General features: G+C 52.2%; 2 protein-coding genes and 1 long non-coding RNA gene across 3 annotated transcripts in view; 1 reads left to right on the top strand and 2 right to left on the bottom strand.

Annotated features, from left to right (window-relative positions):
* Nucleotides 1-967: 967 nt before the first annotated feature.
* TLCD2 (TLC domain containing 2) lies at nucleotides 968-10,750 on the bottom strand. The gene is made up of 4 exons (XM_032788300.2): nucleotides 10,569-10,750; nucleotides 9,940-10,022; nucleotides 6,472-6,554; nucleotides 968-2,939 (listed from the first exon to the last, which is right to left on the bottom strand). The coding sequence occupies exons 1-4, from the start codon at nucleotides 10,748-10,750 to the stop codon at nucleotides 2,562-2,564; spliced, it is 726 nt and encodes a 241-aa protein (XP_032644191.1). The 3' UTR covers nucleotides 968-2,561.
* A 4,189-nt stretch (nucleotides 10,751-14,939) lies between these two features.
* The window catches only part of LOC116829447 (apoptosis-inducing factor 3-like), a 25,790-nt gene continuing 13,685 nt past the window's right edge, over nucleotides 14,940-27,044 (top strand). Inside the window, exons 1-11 of the mRNA XM_032788301.1 lie at nucleotides 14,940-15,079; nucleotides 19,406-19,499; nucleotides 20,062-20,171; nucleotides 22,702-22,811; nucleotides 23,664-23,708; nucleotides 23,803-23,884; nucleotides 24,051-24,163; nucleotides 24,629-24,715; nucleotides 25,180-25,271; nucleotides 25,456-25,586; nucleotides 26,243-26,358. Coding sequence (XP_032644192.1) covers nucleotides 19,438-19,499; nucleotides 20,062-20,171; nucleotides 22,702-22,811; nucleotides 23,664-23,708; nucleotides 23,803-23,884; nucleotides 24,051-24,163; nucleotides 24,629-24,715; nucleotides 25,180-25,271; nucleotides 25,456-25,586; nucleotides 26,243-26,358 — 948 coding nt within the window. The 5' untranslated portion in view covers nucleotides 14,940-15,079; nucleotides 19,406-19,437. The remainder of the gene's footprint in view (nucleotides 15,080-19,405; nucleotides 19,500-20,061; nucleotides 20,172-22,701; nucleotides 22,812-23,663; nucleotides 23,709-23,802; nucleotides 23,885-24,050; nucleotides 24,164-24,628; nucleotides 24,716-25,179; nucleotides 25,272-25,455; nucleotides 25,587-26,242; nucleotides 26,359-27,044) is intronic.
* The window catches only part of LOC116829448 (uncharacterized), an 11,959-nt gene continuing 11,236 nt past the window's right edge, over nucleotides 26,322-27,044 (bottom strand). The window contains exon 3 of the long non-coding RNA XR_004374748.2: nucleotides 26,322-26,457. This is a non-coding gene — a long non-coding RNA (uncharacterized LOC116829448). The remainder of the gene's footprint in view (nucleotides 26,458-27,044) is intronic.

Genomic DNA, 27,044 nt, shown 5'->3' with positions numbered 1-27,044 from the left:
GAGGTGTCGTCATGAAGGATTTGGGAGAGGAGTTTCAGTGCAGTGAAGTGGGGAAGTCAGACTGGAGGACAGAAGAGGCAGCATGCTGCCCTGAAGGACAACAAAATACAGTTTAGAACAGAACTAAATGCAGGCTGTAGGCCCATCTAAACTGTGGCTCTGCATCTGAGCAGCACGCTCGGACAGAACGCAAAGGCTAACTCAGTCTTCGCTGGTACTTAGATTGGAACCTCTCTGGGGTAAGCACCTCTTTTTGTTCTGTGTTTGCACAGCACCTAGCACGGTGGGGTCCTGCTCCACGACTGGGGCTCCTGGGTGCTATGGTAATTCAACTCAATCACTTAGCAGCTAGAGCACAGTTCGCTTGCTGTACAGAACTGGACACAGACAGGGCTAAGCCAAGGAGAAAGGGCCGGCTGCCATCTCTGCTAGGGGTGCTGTAAATGGGAACTGGACACAACATAGGACTTTTATGGTGACACCAAGTGCCACAGGCTCACATGCCCAGTGGGGTAAGACTATCTGCTGAGCAGTTTTCCTACTGGTGACAAACCAAAACCCTAAACTCCAGATTCTTGCCTGAAGGCTTTGCTGCACTTTCCAGCCTGCAGAACAAATGGAAACATATGCAGGTCTGGCCACACGCCAGCTCCCAACTGCTGGCTGCTCCCACACAGTTTGTCTTCTCCCCACCATGGAGAGGAATATACCTGGATTCCCCAGAATTTGCTGCCTTTTAACCTGCTGAAATTCCACACGCCTTTCTAGATGATGGGCATCTCAGTCTCAGCATTTCTTAGCCAGTTGTTTCAGACTGTCCCCCTGCAGCATCAAAATCAAACAAGGGATTTCAACTGAAAGGAGAATGGTCGTGAGCCCATCCAAACCAGGACTGCTGCTGAGCCTAACAGATTTCTCAGAGCTGGTACTCATGAGCCTGGGCTGGAGAACTCCCCCTTTTATACAGGAGCTTGGTCAGAAAACTACAGAGACAGAAAACCACTGCCACACTTGGAACCCAGGGGGAGTGGAGTTCTGCCCCAGGGGACATCTAGCCCAGACAAGATTTTACTGGGGTCTGGGAGGCTGACCAGAGGGCTGCTGTGTCACCTAAGAGTCTGATGAACAAAGATGTAAAAAGGGTTTAAAAACTTAAACAGGAAAAACTTTAGAGTCCTGCCAGACTCCACCTCCCTCCCTTCCCCCACAACTCAAACTCAGTCAAAGCAAGCGTGGTAGGAGCATGTGGGGCAGAATGCTAGGGCTGGGAGGGGATCATGACAACTCCACAGTATGGAGTCCATACCAAACCAACTTTTCTCTGAGGTTCAAGAAGTCCAAATCACTTCTTTTGCTCACTTTCCTCCTGTCTTTGTCCTCATGGCAAAGGCTGCTCCAAGACAGGAGCCCAGAAGGGCGCAGACATCTGCCCACAGATTGTTAAGTGGGTTCACAGCCTCCAGAGCCTGCTGGACTCTTTACTCCTTTTAGATGCCCAAAAAAGCCACATCTGCAAGACATCCACTTCCCCTCTGCAGCTGGTCAGAAGATTCCACACCATCCTCTTAGACACAGACCAGGTCAATGATTCAGACTCAATTATTGAAACTTATTACATCTATGAATGAAACTGCAAATCCTGATAGAGCTCTCACAACCTCACCCCTTTGCTCTGCACTAGTTCCCTTCCGAAAAGCGTCCAATTAAAACTTTCTGTCCTGATAGTCAACGTCCCCATGGATTGGCTCAACCCACCCAAGAGTTCATGTCTCACCCCATTACCACGACCTTCCATCACAACTATGTTCCTCTGGGACAATTAATCTGTCAGTCCCTAAGAGGGGGCTCATAAGTGCAGAAGAGAACTATCACAAGGGCTGGAATTGGACTGTGCCACTCAGGCCTGCAAGAGAGGAGACCACAACCCTCACAGGTTAGGAGCCAAATGCAAATTGTAGACATTCAGCTTAGCACTCCCTCAGTGAGATTTCACACACAGGGTGGGGCTTGGGAGAAATTGTTTTGATACTTTTAACTGTTATGAATTATGGTGACATAGACCATGCAGGTACCTGGAGGACCCTGAGGATTTCCAGACCAGCTGCGCAGAGAGAGGTGTTTCAAAAACCTGAGATAATTTTCTAAGTTCACACCTCAGTACTGTGGGAAGGACAACCCTCTCCTCATCTAGGCCACGGCCCCATACTGCTGCAGAATCCTCTTCAGAGCTCCCTCAAGCAGCCACCTGTCAACCGATCATCCCAGCAGAGGGTGCAGGGGGGAAACAAAGCCCTGAATTCTGGCCTGAAAAGGCCTTCCTTCCCTGCCATGTCCACTCGGTCTCCCCACAGCTGTCAGGTGGTGTTATAAAGCAACTGCAACCCCCAGGAAAGCCCAGGAATCTCATCTTGAGAGGACTGTAAGTGTCCTCCATTCCTTCAAACAAGATACTGACGCACTCCTGTCCACATCAGTGCTTACTCTCCGCTGGCTGCAGTCCCTCCTGTCTGACCCCTGGGCTGCTGATTTCCTGGACAGCCTGCAGGGCAATGGGGGCAGGACTATTTCTCCTTCTCCCGCCACGCCTCCCGGCTGGACTTGAGGAAGTCACTGCGCAGTAAGCGGTAGAAGAGGATGATGTTCATGGGTGTCATGATGGCCATGCCCACTGTGCCCACAGTATATGTTGCCAGCGGTATGTTCTCACGGTTTAGGACCAGCCAGCGTGTCATCCAGGCCAGTGTGGTGATGCGAAACACTACGTAGGTACCCAGATTTATGATGCTGTTGAGGCGGTAACAGGTGGTGTGCATCAGGTTGGCCATTAGCAGAATCTGTCGCAGGTGCAGGAAGATGGAGTTAATCTCTACAAGCAAAGCCACAAGAGCGAATCCAATATATTGATGAACCAGCACTGTCAAGCTAAAGCAGATAATCACCTGAATATGAGAGAGAGGGGAGGGGGTTAGCCAGCAGTCTGATCTTCAGCCCCAGAGCAGGGAAATGGTGAAGTTACCTGCCAGAAACTAGTTCTTGGACACCACACTCAACAAAGTGGAACTGATGTGGGCGAACGAGGCAGTGGCTGCCATGCAGGACTACACCCCCCAAAGTCCTTCTTGCCTGCTGACAGGCCTGGCACTACCAGGAGCAAAGGGGACATTTGCCTTTCCCAACTATCTTCCAGGGGCCCCAAATCATTGTCAGAAAGGCCAAAACACGTACAAAGTTATCCACTGCTAAACAGTGGAACAGCAGCAATTTGGCGAGTATAAATCAGTGCAAAAGACTGAAACAGCAGCGAAATTTTACTTTTGTAAACTTTAAAATCCAAGATTTATCAAGGGTCTAACTAGCCCCTGGACTCCTGGAAGATTGCTTTTTTTTTAAATAGAGACATCCAGGGACCCCAAAATACCATCTGCCCCCACTGCCCAATAGGGGACCCCTACAACAGCCCTCCTGCAAGGCTTAGAAGTGCTGTTCTCATGCTGTAAACCCTGCAGGACCCTGATTCCCATTACTTTCCATCCAATTTCCATTAAGTCAATAGCTTGCTGGTATCATCCCATCGCTTTGTACAGTGCTGGACAACCTCTTCTGCTGTAAGCTGCACAAGCAGGTGAGGAAGGGCAAACTGAGGTACTCAATATGGAAGAGGAGAAAGGAACAGCAGGAGCAGCTACTGCAGCCAGAGACCTAGCCCTTGTTTGGGCCCCAAGCAGGGAAAGTTGGCCCCACTCCAACAGGAATTTCCTAGCACTCAGCAAATAGGAAAAACAACTGAGCAGCAAGATGAGAAGGGAAAACTCATATCCCAGGACTGCAGCTAGTTGGAGAACTAAGCAGCACACAGAGGAGCTCAGGGAGTTCCCTCCACCCCCCTATGACGGACTCATTCTCTCAAGGGATTAAGGACCTTTGGTGCACTGCGAACAGCCCTGCAGCCTCCTCACTGAAAAGTTACAGCCACTCACGGGAAATGCCAGGCGCAATTCCCACAAGCAAGAGATGCCCAACAGAAAGAGGAAAACCGGGCACTGCGCTCTTCCCCAGGGGACTGGGATGAGCAGCTGCAAGGGTGGAGCCGTAGGAAGGATTTCATGCTCCTTGCTCCCTCCAGAGGTGATGGGGAAGAGAGATCTGTGCCTGAGAGAGCGTTAGGGCGTCACCCCAATCGCTCCCCTCTGCACTGGCTCTTTAATGAGATCATTTGCTTCCTGCCGATTAAGCTCCCTGGCTTGGCCTGAATTAGGTGTATTATATTGCAATGACCTTTTGACCCATCCTGCAGCAAGCCCAGATGACACAGCAGGCAGGGCCTATGCTGGACCCTGTGAGAGGAGCAGGTCTCACCACTGCACCAAACCACCCTCACCCTCTGGAGTCCCCCAAGCTCCTCCCATAGGTTCCAGCACAGCACCTCTCTCAGATCTGCCTGCCACACTCCTGCTCCTACCTTGCACCCTTGTGAGCTGGTATTCAGTCCATTCCCCAGCACCCTCCCACTACAGTCATTAGGGACCGAGGCCCCAAACAGCCAGGCAGGCACCATGGTACGGAGTTACTACTGGGGCCTGGTTCATCCTCACTGGAGCTCCCCGCTAGCCTCTGCATTTACCTCTCTATTCTCTCCCCTACTGCTGGGTAAGGAGTCCAGACAGGGCTTAAATTCTCAGAGTATTTCCCACAGTCCACCATGCACCCTCTCCCCCCATTCTCCACAGGGGGCATCATGGGGCTCAGGGCTTCAGCTCCACAGAGGACACCCCGAGGCCCCATAACCCCCATGAAACTGACTTGTACCCCCCCCCAAAGGGCCATGGACCCCCAACTGAGAACCGCAATAGCACCAAGCTGGAGCCAATGTTTGAAAATATTTACCGGAGCTCCACTCTGGACAGCTCCAGCTGAAGTTAAGCCCTAAGTGCAGATTTTATTGGCTCTTCTGTGTTCTGGGCACAGCCTGAGCCCATAGCCAGTGCAGGGAGGGTCGGGTGGGGGAGAGATGTTGGGGGACAGCTGATGAGGGGCAAGCAAGTTGTTTGGGTTTTGTTCTGCAGTTCACACGCTGGAGCATGTCAGCTCACAGACACCCCAAGCCCCTTTACCAAGTGCCTGTGCCTAGAGAGATCAGTACACTTAATGGAAAAAGCCAAGTCTTCCACACTGGGAACTTTAACTCATGCAGAGGTGAAGTGAGATTCCAGGAAAAGTACGTGGCGGGAACTGGTGCAATTACCTCTCTTGGCAGAGATTCAAGTTGCGTGAAGCAGATATGGGATGGGATGGGCTGCCTCCCATCCTAGCAGAATGCACAGGTCACTGTTTGTATAACGCTGGATTTATTAGTTATGAAACAGCCTCAGCCTGGGAGTCTGCAATGAGAACAGGCTTCTACTTTCTCCACCCCATGGGATAGTCCCCAGCCCAGTGCTGCCAAGACACCACCAGATATCACCCTAGGCTCCTTCTGTGAGCAGAGGGGGCTGCTCCCCAGCACTAGAGTACCCCAATTTTATTAGAGGGAGTGAGACTTGTGTGAGAGAAATGCAGAATGCGCACAGATGACACAGGCTCATGCACACATCAAAACTAGCGTCATAAGCTTTAGTACCAGGGGGAACGCACAGTAAGAAAAAGTTACTGTCATGTGTGTCCCTCACTTTTGTTCTTCCTTCTCTTGCCTTCCCTCTTCCCTCCCTGCCCTTTCTCTGGGTGGCCTGAGGTCTCTTCCCCTCCCTTTCTAGGGAACACTTCATACTGTCAGTTGAGTTTTGCTGTCCCCTTTTCCCTTGGATATTCTTCTCTCAGCTGATTGAGGACCTGAGGGGCACATTCATCACCCTGCTGATTGCCCCTTCGATAGTTAATAGCTGGAGGAATGAGACTGGCACATCTCTTTACTCTTCATTCTGAAGTCCTTCCTTTCTCCTCACTTCATCTCACTATTTCATCTGTCCCACTACCGTCTCCCTCTCCCAGCCCCCTCAAGTTTACATGCCCCCCTTCTACCCTGCCCAACTCAGCAGAATGTGTGAGAGGGCTCTGCATATTCTCTCACTTCCCCCAGGCAGAGGTGGAATTCAGGGGCACATATTTTAGAACCTACTGAGGGCACCCCTCTCCCCCATCCTGTTCCTCGGGCTTCTCCTCACTCTTGAGCCTTACCCTGATCATCTCCAGCCACAAGGATCCAGGCGTGTCATGCGCAGTTTCAAGAGTAATGAAGCCAAATGTAGACATTTTGCACCAGACAGAACTAAACTAACATATTCCAGCAGAAGCAGGAGCTGAACACAGCTCCCTCCAGGCCTCCAGAAATGTCCACAAGAGGTCGATGGGAATCAGGCTCTGCCTCAGTGAACTGGTCAGATGTCCAGTCCCTGCCAGCCAACTGACTGATTTGTCTTCAGAATAGTAAGGCCATGCACCCTGAACTCCTTCCCATAGTGACAAGTGAAGACTCACCACCGAGTGATGGAAAAGCAGCTCCCAGGACTGGTGAAGCTTCTGATTACACAACATATCCACAAAATCTTGGAGAAAATATCCTGCTAAAGAAGAAAGTTCCCATCACCAGGAATCTCCACAACAACTCAGTGCCACTTACCTTTTAGACGCCTAGTAAGTCAAAGTTTGTGGACAATACCAAGCTGTGAGGGGTTGCAAGTGCTTTGGAGGATAGGATTACAATTCAAAATGACCTGGACAAACTGGAGAAATGGTCTGAAGTAAATAGGATGAAATTCAATAAGGACAAATGCAAAGTACTCCACTTAGGAAGGAACAATCAGTTGCACACATACAAAAGGGGAAATGACTGACTAGGAAGGAGTGCTGCGGAAAGGGATTTGGGGGTCATATTGCATCACAAGCTAAATATGAGTCAACAGTGTAACGCCATTACAAAAAAAGCAAACATAATTCTGGGATGTATTAGCAGGAGTATTGTAAGCAAGACATGAGAAGCAATTCTTCCATTCTACTACGCTCTGATTAGGCCTCAACTGGAGTATTGTGTCTGACAGTGCCTAACGACCAACAAAAAATGGGCCTTGTGGTGCTAGACACCTATTATCCTTCTCTATTGCCTGGGCCATAGCTTCCATTGCCTGTCTGTCACAGTCCCTCCCTATCCTCAAGGGTTTATGAACAAATAGACATATATGACACTCTCTTGCAGGAGAACGGTCAGTTTCAGTAGAACCTCCTGAAGGGGCAGGGAAAGGAGACACCAGGGTCCCATCCCAGCTGGGTGTTTTGGGGGAGGAGTATCCCAAGTAATTTTCATACAAGTCATTCTGCACATCTGGAATTACCAACCTTTGGGGGTAGGCAGATAAGAACTAGATCATCTCGATACACAATCCCTCCCCACCCAGCAAAAGATTGTTAGTAGGAACTATGGGGTTAACGTAACAGCATTGCAGGAGAAGACAGTGGGACCCATAGCCACGTGAATGTCCCCGTTCGACTCCAAGGACCACCCCACATTAGAAAGTGTGAGCAGAATTTGAGTGTGGAGCCCAGGGCCGGTGCTTCCATTTAGGCGGCCTAGGCAATCACCTAGGGCGCCAGGATTATTGGGGGGCGGCATTTTGCCGGGTGTGGGGGGGGAGGCGGCAGGCTGCTCCGGTGGACACGCTTCAGTCGTGCCTGCAGACAGTCTGCCGCTCCCGCGGCTCTGGTGGAGCTGCCGCAGGCACTCCTGCGGACGGTCTGCCACTCCGGTGGAGCTGCCGCAGGCACTCCTGCGGACGGTCTGCTGCTCCCGTGGCTCCGGTGGAGCTGCCGCAGGCACTCCTGCGGATGGTCTGCTGCTCCCGTGGCTCCGGTGGAGCTGCCGCAGGCACTCCTGCGGACGGTGTGCCGCTCTGGTGGAGCTGCCGCAGGCACTCCTGCGGACGGTCTGCTGCTCCCGCGGCTCCGGTGGAGCTGCCGCAGGCACTCCTGCGGACGGTCTGCTGCTCCCGTGGCTCCGGTGGAGCTGCCGCAGGCACTCCTGCGGATGGTCTGCTGCTCCCGTGGCTCCGGTGGAGCTGCCGCAGGCACTCCTGCGGACGGTGTGCCGCTCTGGTGGAGCTGCCGCAGGCACTCCTGCGGACGGTCTGCTGCTCCCGCGGCTCCGGTGGAGCTGCCGCAGGCACTCCTGCGGACGGTCCGCCGCTCCGGTGGAGCTGCCACTCCTGCGGACGGTCTGCTGCTCCCGTGGCTCCAGTGGAGCTGCCGCAGGCACTCCTGCGCCAGGTCCACCAGAGCCGCAGGGCGGCGAAATGGCTGTGCGCCTAGGGCACTAAAAACATTAGCGCTGGTCCTGGTGGAGCCCCAACACACTGTGACCCTGCAGGCCTTGCCACCAAGCTTGGACCCCAGGAACCTCAATCTGGGCATCACTGTCACTTTGACACCTCGCCCGCTCCAAAAACATCAGAGACTGTAATACTGAGCAAGTTGCAACCTCAGTCCTCTCCACCCCTACACAAGGTCTGTGTTAGCTTGCTTTGTGGGTGAGGAGATGACCAAGACGTGAATGACTCCAAGGCCAAAGCGGGAGTCCAGAAGTCGAGGATCAGAACCAAGTTCTGTGCTCAGTGCCCCTTTCTCTCTCTCACACACACACACACACACTCTCTCTCTCTCTCTCTCTCTCTCTTCAAAGCTGCTCTAGCTCCCCACAGTCTGAAAACAGACAGCAGCAGCCCTGGTGAGACCTTACAACCTAGCAGGGCATCAAAGCTGCCCCCCACTCTCTCCGCACATTTACTACAGGCACCCCTCTCCTCAATTAAAGACCCTAGCTAATGGAACTGCTGGACAACTCCCCACCCCAGGCCACTACCCTCATATAAAGAAGGGAAGCAATCAGGGTTGAGGCTTTGTGCCTAGGGTCTCTACCCAGTCTGGAATCAATAACTTTCGTCTCTAGTTCTTTAAGGTGCAATGCTTTGGTAGTAGCTATTCGGACAATGTTCAAGGTCTTGTGGTTAGCAGATGAGAGCTGCCCAGCCTGTTAGCATGCATTCCACAAGTTCTGCACTCAATGCAGGGAATAACGAGCAATGCTGCCACAAGCTCACCTCATGGGGGAGGGAACAGTGGGGATGGATCAGCACAAGGAAGTCACGGTCCCTGCTGAGAATGGGGCCATTGTTGGCTTAGGGTGATCATATGCCTAGAGCAAGAAAGAGACATCACCAGACCAGGGTTGCCCAGTACCAGGCAAGGCTGCATTTACTTTTCTGTCCCCAGAGATTCAGGGGCTGTTGGGATCTCACCAGTGAAAAGAAAAACAGATCAGTTACAAGTCAGAGAACACTGGACCTGAGGACAAGAGAGGAACTTTCAGGCCAAACAATCACAACTTCTTACGGTGGAAGACAAAGGAATGTAGAGAGACATGCTCTGTTCGCAGCTCCTGCCTGCACACCTCAGCAAGAATTGCTCTGGGCCAGTCCAAGGGACTTTGCCCTCCAAGGAAGAAAGATCTATCCAGACAATTAAAGCCTGTACACAAACTTGCAGCCAGGGCTGGCCTTCCCCAAGACCCCCAGCTCCTGCAGCAGCCTGGACATGACCTGCTGCAAGGCCATGTTCCAGCACAGGGTGGGGACTCTCCTGGAATGAGCTTTCAGGTTGGCATCTGAACACCTGTTTTGCTGTGGGGCCACTCAGCCAGCCCCCTCCCCCAGAAATAGTCTTCAGATTCCCACGCAGCTGGCGGGGCTTCCATTGCTCCAACCCAGGCGCCCCCCACAGTGGTCTCAGCACTCCCCATGTCGCACCAGGCAAGCCTGGAAAGTCTCCCTGTGCCAGGGCATTGCCCCAGCCGGTGCTCCCTGCTCCAGGCTGGCACCCGCAGCTGGCAGACAAAACACGCCACAGAGGGTTAGCGGGGCTGCCCAGAGCAGGCCAGAGCAGCTGCAGGGACTTGCTCACCTATAGATACTGAGACTATGCTGTGTGCAGCTGGGGAATGAGTTCCGATCAGGTCCTCTGCCATCTGCGGGTGGAGATAAAACCTGCTGGGCAAGAGAGTGCAGGGTAAGAGCTGAGCCCGGCCCTACCGACACCCCTCGGCACATGCCTGCCACCCACCCCAGCCCCCCAGCTGCCCTGACTCCCAAGGCTGCCCCGGGGGGAGGACAAGTCAGGTAATTTGCCCCAGGCCCCGCAGGGGCCCCCCATGATAATAAGTATTCTATAAAAGCAGCAAAGAGTCCTGTGGTACCTTATAGACTAACAGATGTACTGGACATGCATCCCACGAAGTGGCTATTCCCCCACGAAAGCTCATGCTCCAAAACGTCTGTTAGTCTATAAGGCGCTGCAGGATTCTCTGCTGCTTTTACAGATCCAGACTAACACGGCTCCCCTCTGACACTAGTATTCTACAGTATTGCAACTTTTTTTATGGAAGGGACCGCGGATATTGCTTTGCCCCAGGCCTCCTGAATCCTCTGGGCAGCCCTGGTGGGCCCCTCATCCCAGCAGCGCCCCGGCCCCCCGCCGCCCCGGCCCCTCACCCCAGCAGCGCCCGGCCCCCCAGCAGCGCCCCGGCCCCTCACCCCAGCAGCGCCCCGGCGCCGCTCAGCAGGCTGTGCGCGAACGAGGTCCAGATGTTTCGCCACTTCCAGCGGTTGCGGAGCGCGGGGCGCGGCGGAGGCACCAGCCGCTCCAGCCCGCGGTTCAGCAGCCGGAACGCCGCGAAGGAGCCGCCGATAAGCAGGAGCCCCGGGCTCAGCCCCATGGGGGCCGCCGCCGGGCTCGGGCCGAGGCGGGAGGCTGGTGCGGGGTTCGCCTGCGGGGGCCTACGGCTCCTTCCCCGCTTCGAGCCTTGTGTAATTTCTTGTAACCACCCGACAAACTCCCGGTCCCGCGGCCTCCCATTGGCCCGGAGCGGCTCCGCCCCTCCACGCGGTCCGCAGGCCCCGCCCGAGGGTGCAGGTGGCTCCTAGGCAAGGGGCTGGCATCTCCGCGATTCCCTGGGAGACAGGCCGCGCTGGAAGTATCGCTCGTGTCTCGTCGGGCAGTGTCTGAGGACCGACCAAAAACGGGGCCAGACACTGAGCCCCTTTGGTGAAGTGCCTGGACCGGGAGACTGAGAGGCTCCCATCATAGACACAGGTGCGGGGAAAGGGCGCTAAAAAACATGCACATTTTATTAACATTTGCAGTGTTGCCAACTCAGCGCTTTATTATGAGACTCCTAATCCTTGGTATTTTTCCTATAGCTCCAGTGCCTGCAGCCAAATGAGTCTGAGAACTTACACTTTCCCATACATACAGTGCGTGTCTAGCCCTCATGGTCATGGGGAAATAAACTGAAAACAGGACCTACAAAACCAACATTTAGTATTTTAGAAAACCTCACAAGTTTTAAGACAAGCTTATGATGTTTGTGGTCAACAAAGAGGTGGTCTACAAAGACCTAGATACCATTCCTGAAGAGCTTTAGGAGCTAGGAAGAAAGAGAAACTAGCAAAATCTGATGTTGAAGGGCTCTTTAGCTATGTACAGTTACAATTAAGTATTTTCATTTCATCTGTCAGCCTGCTCCATTGGCCCTTACAACAGTTCTAACACACACACACACACAGACACACTAGCACCCTAGTCTATTCTGAGTCACATCTCTGTTCTCATATGCTTGTGGACAGGGGAAACATTCCATGGATGGCAGCTTCCTCCATCTATTATTGCCTTCTTGTAGTATATTCATAGAAATACAAGGCACTAGTAGCATTCGTCCAGGTTTAGCTAAACTCTGTTACATGCTGAAGTGAGAATTGGGGGTGTCACCTTTTCTGGAAAGAGACATCTGGGAAGATGTGACTAGATAGTCAGGGCCGGCACTTCCATTTAGGCGACCTAGGCGGTCGCCTAGGATCCGCCACCCTCGGCGGCAATTTGGCAGCGGGGGGTCCTTCCGCGCTCCGGATCGTCGCCGGCAATTCTGCGGCTGGTCTTTCACTCACTCCAGGACCCACCGCCGAAGTGCCCCGAAGACTGGGAGCGCGGAAGGACCCCCCCGTCGCAGAATTGCCACCGACCGGGAGCGCAGAAGGACCCCTACCTAGGGCACCAAAAACCCTAGTGCCGCTCCTGTAGATAGGGAAACTTTGTGCTGTTCCAGCTATGGACTGAAGACCCTGGCGCATGTCTGCCTGGAGTGCGCCAAGTTGCAGACCCATTTCCATCTCCTTCAGAACCTTCTCCTCAGGTTCTGGCTGCACTTTTCCCCACGCCTCCTGATTTATGCACACCCTATCCATATGCTTGGAGTTGGAATAATCATAAGTTGCTTCCATATGGAGAATTCCCATCCTTCCTTGTCCTAGTTAAGGACCCTTTTTCTTTCCTAACCATAAGCAGTACTCCTCTTCCATCTCCAGCATCCAATAGAGGTAGCAAGCAGATCTGACATGTCTCCCTCACTGGAATGCCACAGGGTCTATCTACACGCAAACTGTATCGAGGGACTAATTTGACTGAGGTTGATAATGGCTTTGGGTCTGGAAGGCCCATGCCTTTTTCCTTGTGGGAAGTCACTGATGCAGAATAATCATTGATACTTAAACGGACAAATCCTGCAGTAAAATTGCTTCACAGCTGGGATCATAGCCAAAGGGCAGACCCCAAAAACTGTTTTTGTTGGCACTGTGAGAAATAACCTAGCACCCATATCATTAGTTAGAGAAGATGTGGAACTCTTGAGACCAAAAGAAATGTGTACTTAAAGTTTTGCACATGACAGTGCACTTGCTCTCTCTATGGTAAAATTAGTGATTGTTCACAAATGGAAAATATGGGGCCAGATCCTCTGGTCCAGCCAAGCTGAGCTAAGTTTAGGATAGAAATAGGGAAGGCCCAAAGATGACTTTAAAGTGGGTGCTGCTTTGATCCCTTGTGTAAAGTAGAGCAGACTGAAGGTCTGCTGGAAGGGCATAACGAGTGGGGTCTCACAGGGAACGGTTCTGGGTCCAGTTCTGTTCAGTATCTTCAGCAATGATTTAGATAATGGCATAGAGCGTACACTTATAAAGTTTGTGGATGATACCAAGCTGTGAGGGGTTGCAAGTGCTTTGGAAGATAGAATTAAAATTCAAAATTATCTGGACAAACTGGAGAAACGATCTGAAGTAAATAGGATGAAATTCAATAAGGACAAATGCAAAGTGCTCCACTTAGGAAGGAATAATCAGTTGCACATATACAAAACGTGAAATGACTGCCTGGGAAGGAGTACTGCAGAAAGGGATCTGGGAGTCATAGTGGATCACAAGCTAAATATGAGTCAACAGGATAACACTGTTGCAAAAAAAGCAAACATAATTCTGGGATGTATTAGCAGGATTATTGTAAGCAAGACATGAGAAGCAATTCTTCCATTCTACTACGCTCTGATTAGGCCTCAACTGGAGTATTGTGTCTTGTTCTGGGCACCACATTTCAGGAAAGATGTGGACAAATTAGAGAAAGTCCAGAGAAGAGCAAAAAAAATTATGAAAGGTCTAGAAAACATGACCTATGAGGGAAGATTGAAAAAATGGGGTTTGTTTAGTCTGGAGAAGAGAAGACTGAGGGGGGACATGATAACAGTTTTCAAGTACATAAAAGGTTGTTACAAGGAGGAGGGAGAAAAATTGTTCTTAACCTCTGAGGATAGGACAAGAAGCAATGGGCTTGCAGCAACGGCAGTTTAGGTTGGACATTAGGAAATACTTCCCAACTGTCAGAGTAGTTAAGAACTGGAATAAATTGCCTAGCAAGGTTGTGGAATCTCCATCACTGGGAATTTTTAAGAGTAGGTTAGATAAACACCTGTCAGGGATGGTCTAGGCAGTATTTGGTCCCGCCATGAGTGCAGGGGACTCGACTAGATGACCTCTTGAGGTCCCTTCCAGTCCTGTGATTCTACGCTCATCTGCCCAGAGCCTCCAGATGCCAGCAGAGGATCAGATGGAGTCTGCAGTGTAACAGACATACCTCCCTTTTTCCTGCTCATGGCCCGACACTGGTGGGTGGGGCATGTGATGGGTCATAGATGGAAAGTAGTCCCTGTAGGGCCCAGTATCTGGTTCTGCTTATCAGAAACATTCTGCTGGAAACTTTGGCTTTTGCAAGTTAAAGGTTTGGGGACACGTTATCTCAGAAAGAGAGGCAAACAGTTTTCTATTCCCCCTTCCCAGCACGTAACTGCTACACCAAAGTCAAAGTAGCGCACAGCCTAGCCTGCAGCTGGCATGGTGGAGTATGTGGCATTTTGGTGCCCAAACTCTCCCTCAGCTCTTCATTGAACACCAGTCACCTGGAGCAAGGGGTCTCATCCAGGCAGAGGCAGCACTTTGTCGCTAGTGCTTGCTGATCAGATTGTCAGAGGTGCTGGACACCTGAGACTCTCGTTACATTCAAGGAGAGCTCGCAGAGGCTCAGCACTTCTGGAAAATCAGACTGCATGGTTATAGGTGCCATACAAATACCTCACATACTGACAGCTTGCCAACCAAAGTCCCGGTAATACAATGGGCTGTGCTGGGCCTTTGCAAAGGCTCAGAAAGAGGCTAACATGACCCCAGGAGATGGAGAGAAATTGCATTTGTACAGTCTTGTTTTCTGAACTATTTTGTATATGATGAAATATCAAGATTTTATACCATCCACCTCCCCAGCTAGCCAATAAGCCTTTGTACTTCAGTTAGCACTTTTCATCCTCAAGTAAATTAATTTAATTAGCCACAGCAGCAGAAAAATTATAGAAATTGGATTTGAACTCTCGCTCAGGCATTCCCCCACAATCTTCCCCCTCACGACCTACTACAGCAATGACACACTCCAGCTTTCCCAAAGGGGGAGGAGCATAATGCTTGGTTGCCAGGATACAGACCTCCTGTGACCTGTGACTGACAGGGATATTGTGTAACTTGTTGAGAGCCGCAACCCAGATGTGCGTTGGCTGCAGGAGACAGAGACAGACTTGTCTCTCTTGAGAAGTGAATGCCTCAGTTCCACACACCAGGTGCAATACAGGAGGCTGCAATTTCTCGGTTCTGGTGAGAAAAAACACTTCTGGACTCATGTGAGTATTTATAATACCTTTCTGTAGGTAAATGGAAATGACATCCGTGTTGGGTGGGTGTTCCATTGCCAGGCTTTTGAGGCAGATGTTGCAGGAATTAAATTGTTGTTCCCGTACGAGTTAGTTGCACCTCTTTTTGCGGTGAATCAATCTGCTTCTGTTTATGTTTCATCTCCCTTGATGCACCAACCACAGACCTCACTTCGAAGCAGCTTCGCTGCCTGCTCCAGGGACTATTCCCCACAGGAAAAACATTGATTTATTCCCACAGGCCTCTGCTATCTGCTCTCTGTGTCTAGTTTACTGATTACCAAGACAGCAGCAAGACTAAACAGCCAAGGCTCCTAAGTACTGCTGGGCAAAAAATAACGACCAAAACTTTTTTTAACTGAAAAATGAATATTTGGGTTGACTGAAACATTTTACAAATTTCTGCAAGTTGTGCCAAATTGTTTGCCCCCCCCGTCCAAACATCTTGATTCTACATTTTCAGAATTAAACTTTTTTTCTATTCAAAATTACTTTTTCTTTTGAATTTTGCTTCAATTGTATTCCAAAAAGTAAATATATATATATATATATATATATATATATATATATATGAAACAAAACAAAGTGAATCGTCGAACCAGAATTAAATTTCAACATTTTTTGTTTCAATGACAAATGCTTGTTTTGGACCAACCCAAATGTCAGTTTGTATCAAAGTTTCAGGTCAGCTACAAAACTGAACAATCAGTTATTCTCCCAGCTCTACTCTTAGGTTCCTTTCAGGCTATACGCCCTGTTTGGTTATATTGTGCACAGCCAAGGTCACTGTTTGCACTAAACAACTAATTGTGACACAGGTGCAACACTTCCACTTAGACCAACTATTGCAGCAGTCTTGGTGGTGTTGTGATTGTGCTGTAATCACTTGCCCTTTTGTGCTCCCTGCTTCCTCTCCTCCACAGTCATAGATAGAATTGTATCTTGTTTATGAAGGAGGTGGGCATGTCTAATGTCTTCTTCCAAGCCAAAACTCAGAACCCGTACTTCATCTTCATCCTTATCCTCCTTCACCTACCAGCTCTTTTTGAAACCTTGTCGTCCTTTGGCTTCCCTGACTCTGCCCTCTCTTGGTCACTCTTTCAGTGCGTCCTTCAGAGGCTCCTCCTCATCTACCTGCTGACTTTCTGTGGGACCTTCACAACAAGGCTGCATCCTTGGACCCCTTCTCTACTTTATCTCCCTCTACACCTTAAGCCCATCTGCAAACAGATTCAGCCACCACATCTATGCTGACAGCTACCTCTCTACTCCCAAGGTGTCTCCTTCTGTTCAAACTAAAATCTCCGCCAGTCTCACTGACTGCTCCTTGCAGATGTCTAGCCCTCGTCTCAATCTCAATTTGGCTAAACCAGAGTTCCTAATCTTTCCCCCCACCCCAGCTTTTCAAGCAGTCACCACTATCTCCTTGTTTAATCACTGTGGACAGCTGGGAAGCTAAATGTTCTAAGTCCATATTCCCCTGTTTCTCCCAGACTTTTGGAATCTTCCTTGAATGCTCTGTAGTCCACCTGCTCCCTACCATCCATGCACTCCAGATCTGGTTGCTTCCTTTCCTCCTTCCGGCAGCCAGAAGGTGAGGATATGGCCTACGACCCTAAGTTCTGCAGGAAGACATCCTGATTTTTACAGCAAACTGGAAATGCATCAGAAGTCTAAAATATGTAAAAAAACTTCCACAAAGATGCATTTCATAAAACAATGAATGCTGTTACACAGTAGATCATGCAATTAAAATTAATTTTCTGGATATTTTTCTATGAATGTCCCACTACCATAGAATTTCCAGTTTGCTAAAGGCCTGAGGGGGCCTTGTGACAAATTTTAGTTTCCATGTGTCACAGAATTCAGTGGGCTGTGACACAAACTACATGGAGCCCTAATCGTACCACCAGCAAGCAACAGAGTAAATAGAGAAATTCCAGTGCTCAGCATCAGTCTGTACCACTTGCTTAAGACAGAAGGATGTGCAGGAGCAGACTGGCTAATTCTGGATTTGCTGGCCCATTGCCATCCGACAGCTAACATGAGGGCTTTCAGCCTGCTGTGGTAACACAGGGAGCATTCCCACTGCAATGGCTTGCAGAGCCAGCTACATCCTGGCTCCAAATGCAATTAGTTGGCCTCACCGCATTTAGTGAATCAGCAAAGCCCAGACAGGCTGCGGTAGCTTGGTTTGCTCTGTGCCCGCCCCGTGGCTGGTGTGAATTGTAGGAAATTACCCAAGGGAATGGCCCCGCCAGTCAAAGGTGTGGGCATGGGCAGGTGAGAGGGCATCATGGACACCAGGGATGCCAGGGGCCTCTACGCTTCAGAAGGGTGTATCTGGGCCCCAGCCAGAGCAGCATTTCTGAGGGTCCTAGGCCTTGTCAAGTGCGAGTGACCAGAACTGAGCAAGTCAGGCTGTGTGTCCCGGAAGCAAGGCACTGACAGAGCAGCAGCTGCTGCAGAGTTTCTTACCTGGAGTGCTTGTTTGCAGCAAAGGGCAGCACCAGATGCTTCCTGCTGGCTGAGCGTGGATGATGCTGTGTCTGGTGGGCTGGGGGAGGGGGTGAGTCCCCTGCCCTGTTGCTCCCAGGCCCTCATTCCCATCACCCAGTGGCTGGGTGGGGTCCACCCTGCTGTGCCCACGGAGGCCTGGCTTTCTCACAGTTCCCAGGTACCCACCCTCTGTCTGTACCATCACCTCAGGCTGTGAGCGAGGCCTCAGCCTCGTCCCGCCCCACCCGCCAGGGCTGAGGCACTGGCCCATCTCACCTAGGCTCTCAGCCCAGCTGTCTCTGCCAACTGCAGTGAAGCTTTCTGGGCACCGGACTTGGGAGTCTGCCTGCACTGGGCCCAGAACTGGGGCTCTGCCTGCTCCGGGCTGTCGAGCCAAGGCACTGCTGCTCAGAACGGCTGTGCCAGCAGGACTGGCCCCTCTCTTCCCAGTGCTGGGTTTACAATGGCACCAGTGGCGCCATGGAGCTGGGCCCACGCTCAGAAGGGGCCCTGGCCTGCTCCCTTGCATTGTGCCGAGACCCCACCAGCCCACTGGCTCCTCCCTGACCATCACTTGCTCCTTTCTGCCTCCTGGCCGGACCCCAGTGCAGCTCCGGTGCCAGGCAGTCTCTGCTTCCCACCACCTGTGGGCCCCACCTGTCTCCCCGGAGCTGAGCCGCCTGGGACTGGTGCAGAAGCCTGGCCAGTCTCACCAGGCGGGCGGGGTAGGGGGGAGAGAGCGCGGCTTGGCTGGGCCCCTCCAGGCAAGTGGGTCCTGAGGGAGCCCGGCCAGGGCAGGCCCTGCCTGGCTGATCTCGCCACGCCTGAGGGGCCGGAGCGATTCCCCATCCCGGGAACAGACTTGCTGAGCTGCCGTCTCAGCGCGGCAGACAGTCACCTCCCAGCAGGGCTGGTGAGTGCAGCCAGGAGGCAGGGCATGGGGGTGTGGGTCTGTGGGAAGTGTTGGCGGTGCTGGGCTGTGAAGGGGCAGGGAGGATCTCTGTGTGTTGGGGCACTGTGGAGTGGGGGTTCTGTGTGGGGTGCTGGGTAGTTGTGGTGGGGCTGTGGGCAGGGGGGCGCTGGGCAGGGGTGGTGTGCTGCAGGGTGCTCTGCATTTGTGGGAGGGTTGGGCGGGGGCACTGGGTATAGCGAGTTCAGGGGAGCTCTGGCCATAGGGAGTTGGGGGGGGTGTTGGCAGGGGGCTGTGTGGCATGGAATGGGCCCAGTCCCGACAGGAAGGGGCAGGCTGGCAGCACAGGGCCGGGCAGGACACGCTGCATCTGGCAAATGCTAGTTTGTAAATAGTGCCCTTGCACGGGGCTGGGCGGAACGGGGCCGCCCTGTGCCAGGCTCCATTGCCCCTATGGAGCCCCACAAAAGGTTAATCCTGCCCTGAGGGCAGGGCCAGGGAGCAGGGAGATTTGTTGAGCACTGGCTTTAGGAGACCTGTGGGGTTCTGGTGCATTGGTGGGGAAGGTGTAACAGAGGGTGGGAGGGGAACAGGGCCTGGCTGCCAGCCCAAAGGGCCCGGGGCCGCAGTTGTGGTGTCACACTCCCAGGGTGCACCATCAGGCTGAGACATGTCTGCAATCTGCCAGGCGGCCTAGAGAACGATTCCCAAAGTCACTCTGGGGCCTGTGTCTTCATGCTGAGCTGCATCGTTACATGGTGATGAGGTCATAACACAGATGTCACGTCAGCAACTCTGAGAGCAAAATGACCAAGCAGCAGCCTTCCCAGAATGCTCTGCTGCAGCACCCCATTCCCATCCCTGACTCCTCTCTGCTCTGTCTTCAGCCAGCCTGCTGCTGAGACGGGCACCCGCAAGCATGGACACTGAAGACAGCATCACAGAGCAGGTCTGCCAGGAGTCAGACATCCAGGATGGCGAGTGAGTGTCAGATCATGGCAGGCTGGGGGATTGTGAAAGGCCAGTTTGCATCACCAGCGCTTGCTGACAGACCTGACCCAGGCTCCCTCCACCTGAACTCAGCCCAGCCTCTGTGAGACACCTGGTAACGACCCAGCCCCACCCGCATCCCCTGCTGGCACCCTGCATTAGCGCAGGGGGAGAGTGGGTCCTGCCTCAGGAAAGTGGCCCCAAGAGGTGGGTGTGCTGGGGGCTTCTGTTTCTGCTCTGCTTCTCAGCAACAAGGCTTCATTTATTCCTAAGAGGAAGCTTGTCTGGTGCTCCTGTCACCCAGGACGGGGAGGCAGGTTAGGAAGAAGCCAGCCTCACAAAAGGCCACTGAGAGAGGCTGTAGGGGGCCCGGAGGCAAAGAAACAGCAGCCCCACTGCCGGGGTTATTGGAGGCTCTCGTGGCACAAGCGAGGAGTCCGGTATGGCAGCCTTCTCTGCCAGCTGCCCCCGGGTGGCCTGATTCTGATCCCGCTGCCCCGTGGTGGCCTCATGGTCCAGGCTCGCCATGTTGGCTTGTGCTTGTCTCCTGCAGGCTGCGGGAGGTGGAGGTTGCAGGCCACAAAGTGTTGCTGGTGAGGAGTAAGATGGAGTTCAGTGCTGTGGGGAGCAAGTGCACACACGCAGGAGCCTCTCTCAGCAAAGGTAAAAGCCGGCGCATATCCCCAGCTTCCAGGCAAAGCTCAGGCCACGGGCAAACACAAGGAAGAGGCGATGGTGTCAAAGCAGACACTGTGCAGAAAGAGGATGGGCAGCTTCTCTCCAGGAGCTGCCGCTTGTCTAATGCTTCTGCCTAGCAGGCTGAGCTTCTCTCTCACTGCGCCTCTGAGCCAAAGGACAAGGGAAGCCCACACTGTCACCCCTAAGTCAGGGACAGCCCAGCCCCCCGTGGGAAGTGGACCAGGATTCAACTGCTTTTCAGGGGGCTGCCTTGTCTCAAGTCACTGCTCTGGCCAAGCGCCCCCTGTTGGACACTCATCAGACTGTTGTGTTGGCTCCCTCCCCACACATACCAGGGTGCCTGAAAGCAGGGGTTCTCACACGAAATTTGTTGGGGGCCTCAGAGTGCAGCCACCAGCTATGGCTGGTGGCCGCTTTGACATGTTTTCCTAAAATACTCAATTAACTTTAGGAAAAATACGTATGCACATATACATGTCCAAATCAATGTAATTTATTTATGCGGGGTTTTTTTGCAGACTCAATATAAAAATAATGTACCATTTTCTCTGTTCTTTACTGGACCTAAACAGAACAGAAACAAATAATGTGTTTTGCATGTTCTTGTCCCTTTCTGTTGTTGTTTCGTTTGCTTTTTGTGGCTGCTTATTTTTTTAAGACTTGCTAGAGAGTAAGTCTGTTTCTGTGAAAAGTGATATTAGTATTTTGTTAATATCACTTTTCACATCAGCAGACTTGCTGGCTAGCAGGGAGGCAGTGAAAAGTGATATTAAAAAACAAACAAATATCACTTTTCACAACAGACTTACTCAGCCATGGCAAGCTGGTGGACAAATTAAACCCTGGACGGGGAGGTGGGTAGGGAGGCAGCTGAGGATCAGGGGCAATGAGGGGAACCCTTCAGCTGCACAGCCTGGGACTGGGGCCAGAGGATGCAGAGAGGCCAGGGGTGATGCTTGGGGAGGGGGAGGCGAGCTAGGGGCTGGCGAGCTTGAGGCCGGCAGTCACTGCCACATGGTTGGGGGCTGGATTGCGTGGCCCCATGGCTGGAGTCTGAAACCCTGCAGCTGGGGGTCAGAGCCCACTGCTGCACTACGAGAGCCCAGGGTCAGAGAAGGCAACAGGTTGGGGGTGGAGGGTGAGTCTGGGGCCAGGATCAGGGCTCAAACCCGTGGCCAGGGGATGGAGCCTGCCGCCACATGGCTGAAACCTGTCGCCCGCCAGCCCAAATCTGAAGGCCAAACCCCACCGCCTGCCTGCTCCTCCAGGGTTTGTGGCTCCAGAGGGGGAGAGGGTCCACCCCCTGCTGGCAGCCCTGGGGGAGAGGCCACTGCTTTGCCCCCCTCATCACCACCCAGGAGGTCATGGCCACACGAAAAGCCCCTGGTGGCCACATTTGAGAAACGGTGCTTTAATGCCTCCCTTCTTCTGAGTAGGCTGCAGCACTGACTCTGTTTGGCTTCTCAGGCTCACTTCCTGGGCACAGACTGGGTCCATGTGGTACCCTTCACAGAAGTGGGACCTCATGTCTGGCAACTTTAGGACCTCCCAGGACCATTGCTGACCCCTCTCCCACTCTTTTCAAGAGCTCCCACCTTGTGGGCACTCTGGTTCACAGCTTACCCTTTTAGAGACGTGTCAATGGACGCGAACAGACACCTTTGCACAGGGATTTTGGAAAACAATCACTCGTTAGTGGGCTAAACAGTTATACCAGCATGCCATTTCCTGCCTCAGTTTCCTCACCACTCTCAAGCATTCTGTGGGAACTGGGCAGTCTCCTAAGGAGTCCAGGGTCTTTCCTCTCTCCATTCCCTCCTGCACATGGCTTCTCCTCCAGACATAGAGTCACTCTCTCTATGCCCTACAAGCAGTGGCTTTCTACACCCTGAAATGCCCTGTGGGAGGCCCTTCTCTTTATAACTTCAGTCCCTTTTGTCAGCTGACCTCCAATCAGCTTGAATTCCCCACCACCAGGTGATCAGTTGCCTTGTTACCAGCCCATCAGGCAAACTGGTGTTTCTGGGCAGTAGTCAGCACACTGACCTAGGGGGCCTCCACTTGAATAGAAGACCTAACAGTTTAACAACCCACCATTGTTAGTTCTGTGTCAACACCTCTGGAAATTTCAGCCCAAGATGGAGGTAAAAAGACGGCAGAGGAACCAGACCAGCCTTGCAATCCAAATGGAGTTTGCAGTTTAGTCTAGATACATGTAGAGTCCATAATATCAATCAGAATTCATAGTTGTACACAGGATTCCCTAAATGATCTCATCCCATACAGTACTTCTCAAGGATAGTGAAGAGGTACACAGCGCTGCTTCTCAACACCCAATGAGGTGAACTAGAATCCTGAACCCAGTTTGCGGAAGTGAACAATTTACCCATGGTACATCACATCACAGTCCAAGCTGGGAATAGACTCCAGGAGTCCTGACAAGAAGTTCTGTTCTACACATTAGACAACACTTCCCTTGGTGTGTGACTTGCAGGAGTCTTGGCGGGTAACAGACTGCGCTGTCCCTGGCATGGTGCCTGCTTCAATATCAGAACTGGAGACATTGAGGAGTACCCAGCTCTGGACTGTCTTCCCTGCTTCAAGGTGACATTATCCTTGTTACTTTCCATTCTACATCCCAGCTTGTTCTGTCTGCTCTGTATTTGCTCCCCTTTTTGCCTCATCCATGACAATACCTGCCACTCTACACCCAGCCTGGGCCTGGCCTCACCAGTGATTCTGTGGAAGTGTTAGAATTCTCTTCCCTGACCACCGCTCTCCACGGTGGTTACCGAAGAACTGGTTTTCGGGACCATTTGGCTCTAGGACCTAAATGCCTTTTCAGAAGCCTTGTTAGCCCCTTGCCCCCACATTGCCTAGTAGTGCTTTTGAAAGGAAGAAGGATTCTCACAAGGCTCTGAAAACAAAGCATGTAATACTTCTGTCAGTGCTAGCAGTGTCTGTCTGAGCTGCTTTGGCACTGAAAGGTGCCTAAAGGTCACTCTGAGCTTGTCAGATGGAGCACAGTGTTCTGTGGGCTCGGATCATCAGCTGAATAGAAGAGTCCAAATGTGACCTGCACAAACCCACCCTCCGCAGAGGGGCACTCGCTCTCTTCACAAGAGTGAAACACAGGATTGTGCAGCAGGCTGTCTTTTGCCCTTAGGGCTGCTCTAGCTTTTTGCCTTTGAGAGACTCCTTAGGCCAAAGGCCCTGGGTTGCCGCTTTGGCATCAGGTTGCCTTATTAGTTCCACATCCTCATTGTGCCATCACTGAAGACCAGCCCCCCTCCAGTGCCCACCTTCCTCCTTAGTGCCACTTGACCCCAGAGTAACACAGGCTTTGGTAGCAGTCAGCTCCTGCAGGACACACACACTCCAAAACAAAGACTCCTCCGTAAATTCCCAGCAGCCTCAGTTATGCACTGAAATCCCACTCTTTTTCGGTCTTTGCAGGTGCGAGTGGAAGACGGGAAGGTACTTATTACTGCAAAAAAAAAGGTACTGACCTCACCTGCTCTGACTGAGTAACCACAGCAAAGGTGGTCCAGGGACCAGTTACTATTGTTTGAATTTCTTCTTTTCTTTCTGTCAGGACCTTGAAAGTGACCGAAAGCTGAAGGCCATGAGTGAGCGATGCAGGAGCAATGAGAACACAATGCTGCTCCTGGGTGGAGGTCAGTGAATCAGTAGACAAGGTCTGAACACAAGCACCTGTGCTTTGGTTGTGTAGTTTGTACGTCAGCCCTTTGGGCACATGCTGGTCTCTTCGCCAGGGGCTTGTTCCTCCTGCGTGGCTGGTGAGTCGTCCCAGAATGGGTGAGATTCATGTTTGTCTCACAGGTGCAGCTGCACTGGTCTGTGCAGAAACACTTCGGCAGGAAGGCTTTACAGGCAGGATCATCATGGTAACCAAAGAAAAGCATGTCCCGTATGACAGGACCCAACTGAGCAAGGTTTGTGCATGGCCAGCGCTTCTCTTAGAACTGTGATTGAGGGATGGGCTGGACAGGAATTAGTAAAAGCTTCAGTCAGAGAACCACAGTCAGAGCGCCAGCTGCCTCAGCAGAGCCCAGTTAGCCAGGGCTGTGAGCAGAGCCTGGTTATAGGACGGTTACATTGTTCAGCAAATGTCCCTGACCCACTCCCTACAGCGCCTCCTCGTGGAACAGGCTTGGACAGCAGTTCTGAGCCAGTGATCTTACCCCATTCCCTGCAGCCCCCTCCTGCTATAGACATGGTTGGCTTGGGGGGAGGGCAGTTCGATTTACTAATACGAGAACACATGGCCCAGTGTGAACATTTCCCATAAGGAAGCTGCCAGGAGTCCAGATTGCAGTGCAGGTGCTGTTAACCTCTTGAACAGTGCGATTGGCTTTGTGGAGCTGCTCCTCAGTCCTGTTGCTTTGCTTTACTTCCAGGCGATGGATAAGACATTAGAGAGCATTTACCTGAGGCAGCAGGACTTCTTTGAGGCTCATGGCATCGACGTCTGGACTGATAAAGAGGTGAAGGAGCGGCAGCCGCTCACCTTTATCAAACCATTAGTGCTTATCCCTAACGCTGGCCTGGGAGCAGGGGACCATTGCTGCAGAATACTGTCGTTCTCCTCTAGACTGGTGGGTCTATTAGTCACTATGCCTGGGCACACACAGTGCATGTTGGGAGTCACACACCACCATCAGGTTTACCTGCAGGGCACTGCTGTACATGTGGGTAAGCTAGTGGCAGACAGGCAGCAGGCACATGGGAGGGAGGTGACTTTAGAAGGGGGCATATGGCACACTGGAGGTTTGGGATGGCTGAGCTCCAAACTGGGAACTGTAACGTTCTCCCACCTTGTATTTGGGTGCAAAGTGCAGACTGGGCTGGGGGCACACAGTGCCTGTGTGGCTATGCACTACGTGTACTTAGCCACGCTGTGGAACGGAGCAGTGAGCCGAACACTGCCCAGTGCCCTTCCTTGCTGCAGGTGGTGTCTGTGGACACGCAGAGGCAGAAAGCCCACTTCCAGGATGGGGCCTTCCAGCAGTACGATCAGCTCCTCATTGCAACAGGCAGCAGGTGAGAAAGCAAGGCAGCCATGTGTTTTCTCAGCACAGGGAGCCTTAGAGGGGAAGCGTGCAGCGTGAGGTCAGCTCCCAGAGCCACTGGGTGGGGTGCATCACCGTGCTCGCAGGGGGAGGGGGTAGGCATAGCTGCCTTTTCATAAGCACGGCAACTGTAACTGAAGTCTCCTCTCCCACAGCCCCAGGCAGCTCCAATGCCCTGGCTCAGACCTGGAGAATGTGTGTTCCCTGCAAACCCCAGAGGATGCTAACAGGATTCTTCACCTAGCAACTGGCAAGAGGGTGGTGATTCTAGGTGCTTCATTCATTGGTAAGAGATTGGCGTAGCAGCTGCCTGACTGCATGCAGCGAGTCAGAATAGGAGTGGGGTCAGATCACTAATTGTAAGCCGAGCCTTGAAATCTATTTTCACTGTGTGTGCTGATTAACCACAGGCCGTTTGCCAAGAGTGGCTGCGATGCTCACTGGTGGGTGGCCACTCCATGCTGTTCTGGGCTGTGCATTACTCTGTGGGGGGTGCCCCACCCCAAGCTGTTCCTCTGGAAGCACTAAAAACTGTCAACAGCACTTGGACCTGGAGGAAGGGGATTTATTTTATGGAGGTGTCACTTCATCCTTCTGGAGTGCAGGCTGCCTCGTTCAGCACCATCTGGGAGAGTGGGGAAGGTTTGCTGTGCCCTGGGGAGGCTAACAGGTCTGAAGTGCAGCTAGTGGGGTGCATAGGGGGATGGAGAAGTCTTTGCCCTTCGTGGTACTTGGATCCCTGATGAATCCCAGAAAGGTTCAGGATACTAGAGACTGATACTTGTATAAAGGCAGATAGCAGGGGCAGTATCTCTGACACACTTCCCACCCCCATGGGTAAGAGGTTTCCAGCTTCATCCCTATTTCCAGGGAGAAGTTTGGTGCTGGGGGGTGGGGGGGTACTTGTGCCAATTCCACTTCAGACGTGTCCATTGTGTGCAGGGATGGAGGTTGCTGCCTTCCTTTCAGACAAGTCTAGTGCCATCTGCGTGGTAGAAAGAGAGGAGTTCCCCTTCCAGGCAGTGCTGGGGCCTGAGGTCGGAGGTGTTGCCATGAAGGTATAGTGGTGTGCTGAATCTTGGTTTATTCATTCTAATGTAAGGTTCCACATGCCAGTAACACATTTTAACATTTTTAGAAGGTCTCTTTCTATAAGTCTACAATATATAACTAAACTATGGTCATATGTAAAGTAAATAAGGTTTTTAAAATGTTTAAGAAGCTTCATTTAAAATTAAATTAAAATGCAGAGCCCCCCGGACCAGTGGCCAGGACCCAGGCAGTGTGAGTGCCGCTGAAGGCATGCGTGCCATAGGTTGCCTACCCCGGTATAGTTAATAGTGGACAGAGAATGCACACAGAGCCAAGTGGTGTGGAAGCCCTACACTGACCTTGAGTGCTGCACACGCAGTCACACAGCGAGTGCAAACCTCCTACCTACTCTGTGCCCGAGACACAACACTTACCCCTCCCTACCCACCTTGCACACAGTGCATCAGCTTGGACAACTGTGCCTCATGTGCGCACAGATGGGCTATTCCCAACCATCCCTCCCTAGCCACACTGGTCTTGTCTCATCCCCTCTCAGTTCTGGCCGATTTGCATGCCACAGATGCTCATGTCTCCCCCAAGCTAATAGTCCCACTGTGAGGGAGTAGGGGCTGTCGGTGTGGGGGATGGGAGAGCAGGGGATGTCTTTAGGTGAGGGACAGGATCTTTAAGCCTGTAACCTGAGCCAGGCAGG

This window comes from Chelonoidis abingdonii, chromosome 20 (assembly GCF_003597395.2).
Source record: "Chelonoidis abingdonii isolate Lonesome George chromosome 20, CheloAbing_2.0, whole genome shotgun sequence".
Lineage (NCBI taxonomy): Eukaryota > Metazoa > Chordata > Testudines > Testudinidae > Chelonoidis > Chelonoidis abingdonii.
This window is presented reverse-complemented; position numbering and strand designations above follow the sequence as displayed.

Excerpts from the sequence above, each read along its gene's own strand:
- TLCD2 (XM_032788300.2), bottom strand. The coding sequence starts at position 10,750 with ATGGGGCTGAGCCCGGGGCTCCTGCTTATCGGCGGCTCCTTCGCGGCG. Across the intron at positions 10,023-10,568 it reads GGCGCCGGGGCGCTGCTGGG|GTTTTATCTCCACCCGCAGA; the intron begins GTGAGGGGCCGG and ends CTTGCCCAGCAG. Across the intron at positions 6,555-9,939 it reads CATAGTCTCAGTATCTATAG|GATATTTTCTCCAAGATTTT; the intron begins GTGAGCAAGTCC and ends CTTCTTTAGCAG.